This window comes from Cystoisospora suis (genome assembly GCF_002600585.1).
Source record: "Cystoisospora suis strain Wien I chromosome Unknown contig_2283, whole genome shotgun sequence".
Lineage (NCBI taxonomy): Eukaryota > Apicomplexa > Conoidasida > Eucoccidiorida > Sarcocystidae > Cystoisospora > Cystoisospora suis.
In genome coordinates, this window is record NW_027155082.1 from 1 (window position 1) to 6,960 (window position 6,960).

General features: G+C 41.7%; 1 protein-coding gene across 1 annotated transcript; it reads right to left on the bottom strand.

The window, feature by feature from the left end:
• Window positions 1-515: 515 nt before the first annotated feature.
• Window positions 516-6,360, bottom strand: CSUI_004805 (uncharacterized protein; the record flags this gene model as incomplete). The annotated part of the gene is made up of 6 exons (XM_068064989.1): window positions 516-684; window positions 1,792-1,904; window positions 3,057-3,204; window positions 4,324-4,431; window positions 5,191-5,279; window positions 6,277-6,360. Coding segments are annotated over 6 exons (711 nt in total), but the record flags the coding sequence as incomplete, so codon positions are not given.
• Window positions 6,361-6,960: the final 600 nt, after the last annotated feature.

A 6,960-nucleotide genomic window follows, 5' to 3' on the forward strand; every position in this document is an offset into this window, starting at 1 on the left:
TCTTTAATCTATCTATCTATCTTTAATCTATCTATCTATCTTTAATCTATCTATCTATCTTTAATCTATCTATCTATCTATCTATCTTTAATCTATCTATCTATCTATCTATCTATCTTCAATCTATCTATCTATCTTTAGTCTAAGTATCTATCTTTAATCTATCTATCCAGATAAATACACGCCGGCATGCAACTATCTCTGTATGGAAGAGAGATTCGATAGGGACACGCGGACACGTGGGGCTTGTCTAAGAAGACTTTGTAGAATCCAACGATAGATAGACGAAGACAGATTCTCAGAGAAGACAGAGACCGAAAGAGAGAGGTGTGTAGGAATAGAGAGAAGGAAGTCTCCATTGACATTTTTGAACTTTTCAAGGAAGCTTTCCCCTCGTAATGATGATCTAAGAGAAAAGCCCGCCTCTTTCACGATCACATCTCTAGAGAAGAAAGATAAGAAACCAAACCCTCATACAGCCTTCTTTAGCCTCCCTAGACGGAAGCCCTCCTCCCTACCTCGGAAAGAAAGAGATACGCGAGTTCTTTAAGTCGAGCTTGTTCTCGTAGAGGAAGTCGAAGAAATTGAGGCTGAAGAATCGATGCAAGACAATCGACAGTCTTGCCTAAAGTTGCAAGATCTTCTTCTTTCATAGGGCTCCCCTGCATCGCTCCTTCACGACGTCTGCAAAACGGAAAAGTTAGAAGAGAAAAATAAAAGCAGACGATCACCCAATCCATTCTCACCTAGAAATACATTCTCTCTCTATATATATACACACCTCTCTCTCTATATATATGCATCGCTCTATATCTCTCTCTCTCTATATATACATCGCTCTATATATATATATATCTATATATATATACATCTCGTTATATTACATCTCGTTCTCTCTCTATGGATACATAAACATGTGCATATGTGGATCGTCACAGATTTCTATACATGCACGTATGCCTATATGCGTCTCGTTTTCTCTGTATATGAACGCATCTATGTATCTGTATCTGCTTCGATCTGAATATTGTTTCCCCTATATCAATTCTCGAGAAGCAAACCTCAGTTAGCCTACTGTTCTCCGTAGCTATGTAGGGGGCTAGGATACACATTCCAGATATGAAACAGAGGTAAACGATCTATTTCTCCTTCTTCTTCTTCAGATAGCACGAAAAGAAATGAATCGCTACTTAGCTTCTTGTCTCCCACAGTCTCGCCTAAGTACGTATGACTGCATAAACACATGTGCATATGCAGAGCCTCGCATATGGGTAGATGCGGCAAGACAGAAGAGTCGATAGACTACAGACAGACAAACAGATAGATCAGAAACAGATAGAAAGGATACATAGGCACATATAGGCGGATAGCCAGATAATCCATTGAAGACAGATAGATAGAGAGACATACCAAAGACATATAGAGATGCAATCCAAAGATAAACAGATATGTATAGAGATAGATTAACGATAGAAAGATCGAAGATTGATAGGTAGTTACTTAGTGCCACCACGACGTAGGTATAGAAATCTATGTTGTGTGTGTATAGCAGCGAGTCATGAACCGAGCAGAGAAAGAGGAAATTCTTCTTTATGCAGCATAGCCAAGCCCTTTCTCTTGGTTATTCTGTCTCTCGAACACCCTTCTCTGCATAAGAAAGATTCTCTAGACACAGAAAAAGACTAAGAGCCTCGCTCAACACGAGAGGCCTCTATTCCCTCCGCACCCCCCCCTCGCACGCTCTTCTTCTTTCTTCGCATGTATGAACTGCTGTTGACTCTATTTTCCTACTGGACGTGATCGAAGAGAGTCAGGCCTGCGGCGTTGAGAAGGTGAAGAAGCTGAGAAGATGAAAACGAAGAACGCCTATCCACGAGGAGGCGCGGATGCCCCAGGAAGGCAACCTAGACAGAAAGACAGAAGAGAGAGGCGAAAGGAGAAGAAATATAGAAAGAAAGAAAGAAAGAAGAGACAGAGAGAAGATAGATTTAGAGGGAGATACAGAGAAGGGGGGAAGAAAGTTGAGAGATGGAAAAGAAAAAAAGTCAATTCTCTCGTCTTGCTCAGGGGCTGTCTAGAATAGAAAGAGAGTGAGGGGGGGGGGACCGAGAAGAGAAGAAAAAGCACCTACAGAGCCCCCAGAGATACATGGAGGGGATCGACGAAGGCCTAGATGCAAAGGGGAAGAAATGTATAGAGAAACAAAGACACAGAGGGAGAGAAAGAAAACAGAGATGAAGACTACTGCCTTTCCAGTTCAGTATAGACGAAGAGAGAGAGAGACAGGAAAGATAGAGGTCAACGATATAGAATAGGGGGGGAGAAAGATGAAGTTCCTTGGATATATGTAGTATAGTAATGATAGACAAGACAGGATGAGAGGAGAGAAGAAAGGAGAAGAAAGAAGAGGAATAGAGGTGAAGAGGAACACCCTTCAGCTAAGAATGAGGAATCTATTTCAGTGTGTCGGAGTATCCACGGATATCTCTATTACTATATGCTCGTGTCTGGGTGTACATACACGAAATCTAAGTAAGGATAGGAATGAGAGGCATCATCACATATCAGGTGTATGGACACTAGACAAGAGAGAAACAGAGAAGCAAGAAAGAGAGAAAAGCAGGACTTTCACCTTAGGAAAAAAAAGTGTATCGATTTCTTTAGAAAGCAACTTTCAAAACCGCGAAGACAGAGAGAGAGAGAAACATAACCTGTTTGGACTTCTCTCCTTTCTTCACAGATAACATATCGCCATAGAGACTTCTCCTGCCCCTTTCCTCTCTTCGCTTCTCTACGATGACACTCCCGCTATGTATCTACACACAATTATAGATACGGCCCTACGGTCACCATGTATATATCTATCTATATCTATATACATGTGAATTACCCCTATTACAACGATACATATATATATATATATATGTATATGCACATCTACAGACACCTACCCATCCATATATATATATATATATGTGGGTGTATATATCGTCTCTTTCTGTCTACATGAAAACCTTATCTATAGAGAATTGTGTGTGGAGAGGGGTATTACTCACTGCAGTGCGTAGATCAGGAAAAGCAGAGAGACGAGAAAGTCGAAGAGACACTTCAGGCAGGAAAAGATCGAGAGATCTCTGAGAACCTGAGAGCAGAAGAGACTCTGCCGCCTCCACTGACTTCTCCAAGATCTCCACATCTCTCAGTCTATTTTCAGCAGAGAGTTGAAAGAAGCCCCAGCACAGAGAAGAGCGAAAAGATCAAACATGAACGAAGGGGGAAGGACGCAGCGAAGCAAAGACCTCGTGGAGAAGAAGAAAGGTGAGAGAAAAACGGGGAAAGAAAAAGGACGGAGAAAAGCCCGGAGATGTATAAGAGTACAAAAAAGAAGAAGAGAAAGAAAGAAAGAGTGAGAAAGAATGAAAGAGTGAGAAAGAATGAAAGAGTGAGAAAGAACGATCGAGTCAAAAGGCCGAGGCAAGATTTCTGAGAAGAAGAGGAAGAAGGACGTCTCTGTTCTCTTTTATCTTTTATGGAGTGTAAGGAGAAAAGCACTAGGAAGAAGGGCTAGCTCGACTGGAGAAAAGAAGAAGATCTCCACGGGAAAGAGACTGACTGGGAAGCTGCTTCGTGTAACGTAGAAGCTCTACCGTCAAGTCTCTACATGCTTGTAAAGGAGAGAGAATGGCACACAAGAAGAGGAAGAAGAGTAAGGAGATCGGAGGATACAGTGGAGCTAGAATAGATAAACTAAACGAGAATCACAAAAGACTATAGATGTACAGAAATAGATAGATAGATAGATAGAGAGATGAGTAGGTACATAGAGATAGATAGATAGATTGAAGATAGATTAAAGATAGATAGTATGTATCTCCTTGCTTGATGTGAAGGCTGGAGGTGGAATAACATAGAGATAGATCTAGTACACATCCCTCGATAGCTGGGAGAGTGTCAAGAAATGGATTTACTCTTCTTCTTCTTTCGTCTTTCTCTTTCACCTCATTTCCATGACCTTTTCTGAAAAGGAGGACTGCCAAGACACCTTCTGATAACAGAGGGGGAAGAAGAAGACTCCCCTGTAACGTATTGCGATCTACGTATCTGTCTTTGATCTGTGTATCCCTCTTTTGCCTATCTATCTATCTATCTTCCAATCTACGTGTCTATCTTCCTGGCTGTGTATGCCCGTGTCTACCTTTAAATTTACACATATAGACACACATACACATTCCTACATACATATTCATATATACATGTACATACATATGCGTATCTACATACCTTCTTACAGGTAGGGCTTCCATAGCAGATTGTCACGCATACCTGAGATAATCTAGAGCTCTAAGTATCGAGACAAGAGCCTCCTGGGAAGATGTGTTCGTCGAAACACATCCCTCAGCGAAGAAGACCGGAGACGTCTGTAAAGACCTCCTGCAGACACATATGGAAAAACCACCAATCTAACAAGCTCTCTCTCTCTCTCTGATGGATGGGGAAAAGAAGAAGACCAGGCTTTCTTTCTCCTTGTCGCTATCTCAAGTCTTGCCTTCCACGAAAATCGACATGTTTCTGTCTGTGTGTGTGTAATAGACAAATCGATTGTCTTGCAACCGACAACGAAACAGATCTATACACATACACAGATGCACGTATCTTTATCGATGCATGCATGTGATACATTCTATGATAGAGGTAAAAAAATAACTATCTCTCTGAGGTAGCAGAGGTGTATGTACACCTGGTCCCAAGAGAAAAGATACAAAACAGTGACTCCAGACTGCTCATCAACCCTATCGAATTCAATCACTCACACATCCACGCATGCATGGATATATATGGATATATACAGATAGAGATAGATACATATACATAGACAGAGAGACACATTCATACATAATGTCTATGCATTCATCATCTATTGGCGTCTACCGATACAAATATATCTATACATGACGCACGAGTAGACTGAGAGGATAGACGTGTATGCTAAGAAGATTTCTCTCTAAGAGACACAGGGAGGTATGAAGAGAATACGCAAGAAGTCTCTCCATAGCATGTCCTCGAGTTCCTAACAAGATATCTAGAGAACTGTAGAAGAGAGTTGTGAACAGAGAAAGTCGTAATGCTGCATCTCTTCTTCATCTCTTTTCTTCTGGAGAAAAGACAGCAGAACCCCCCCCCCTTTCCCACCTTAGCGTTTCATAGAGATGAGGAGGAGAGTCTAAAGAGAATCTCTCCAGAGCTGCGATGGCGAAAAGACTATCCTTGACGGATATATTCTACACACAAAGACCGAAAGAAGAAGAAAAGAAGAAGAGAAATATCTCGTTCAATCGATCCATTCATCGGCTTTTGCTTCACACTTCTTCTTTTACACCCTGTCTCTTCTTCTCCCCTCATGGAAGCCTTGACTGTGAGTAGACTAAGGGGCTACAGAAAGATACAGCTGTTTCAGAAAGTTCTTCTTCCTGTTCGTCAGCTCAAGAAGCAGTGTGTGTATGTACACCTTCGGGTGGAGAAAGAAGAGATCTACTTCACATAAGAAACAACGCGAAGCCTATTTGCTCATGCCTTCTTTCTCTGGTCTCTGTTCTTTTTCTTCTTGTCGACGAAAGAAGGAATCCTCACCGAGGAACACATCAAAACCTGTCTACATACACAGAATGGTATAAAGACATATATATATATATATATGCATAGATATATATATATACATACGTGTATATATATATATATATATAAATACACAGAGAATCATATACTATATATATATATAGGCGACAGATAGGGAAAGAAGAGCAGAAGGGACTGTTTCGACAGAGGAGTGAGCGTGGAGGGAAGGAAACGTTCTTGCCTTCGCTTAAGCTGAAGAGATACGTACAAGCTAGAATGACGAGGCAGGAAGAAGATAAAGGCCTTTGTGAACTGCTAGTGAAAGAAAACCACAGAAAACGTCAACACATTTATAGATGGATTGTCACATGAATGTTTAGCTATTCAGAGACTTTCTACGAGAGATGAAAAGAAACACTTGCCGGCCTATAAACGGAGACATATGGGTTTTCTCTTCCTTACTAAAGCGAAGCGGAGAGAAGAGAAAAAGAGACAGAGACAGAGAGAGAGAGAGAATGAGCTAGTATAGACGTGCGATGAGCGCAAGAGAAGCCAAAGCGCAGACAGGGGGGTAGAAGAAGATCTTTTCTTTTCTGGTGGACATACGAGTTCTCCTGTGGAACATTCATTGTCGAACGGTATACATGTCATTCTTCAGCTTACCGATCCATGAAACTCCAAGGCATCGAGGAATGTCTGAAGGAGATCCGGGTGTATGTACACCTGCCGGCTAAGACTCTCGACACACCTGATATGGGATGGGGGGAGAGAAGTCGGAGGAGAGACGCCGAAGAAGAAGAGAAACAGAGAAGAGGAAAAGAATAGAGACTATTGTTGCTATAACCCTCGACAGATGAGAAAGCGCAGACGAAGAGACGCGATAGATTGAAGGTTATTCGACAGAGATATACATAGATAGAGCCGTATGTACAGATGCAGGGGGATACAAAGGGATACAGGGAGACGTATCTAGACAATGCATACAAATATGTATGTATGTGTATGTGAAACATTAGCTGACCTTGTATCTGTCTCTGTCGATCACAAGAAAGTATCAGAGCTCAAGAAGGCATGGAAGAAATAGCTAAGAAATACAGACGTTTTACGTCCATGAAGACTTGCAGCTGTCTGTCTGTGGAAGTTCCACTCTCTCTTCTTTGAGGGCGAAGGCGATTGACGGGAAAGAAGACTGAAGGGGGAAAAGAAGGAGAGAGGTGCCCTTCTTACCGCCTTATATTCGGAGAAATGAGTAGCATAAAGATGGAGCAATGCTCCCTCTTCTTTATAAAACGTGAGGTTCACTATACTGGGGCAATCGCTATCCTAGCTTCTATCTCTCTATCTATC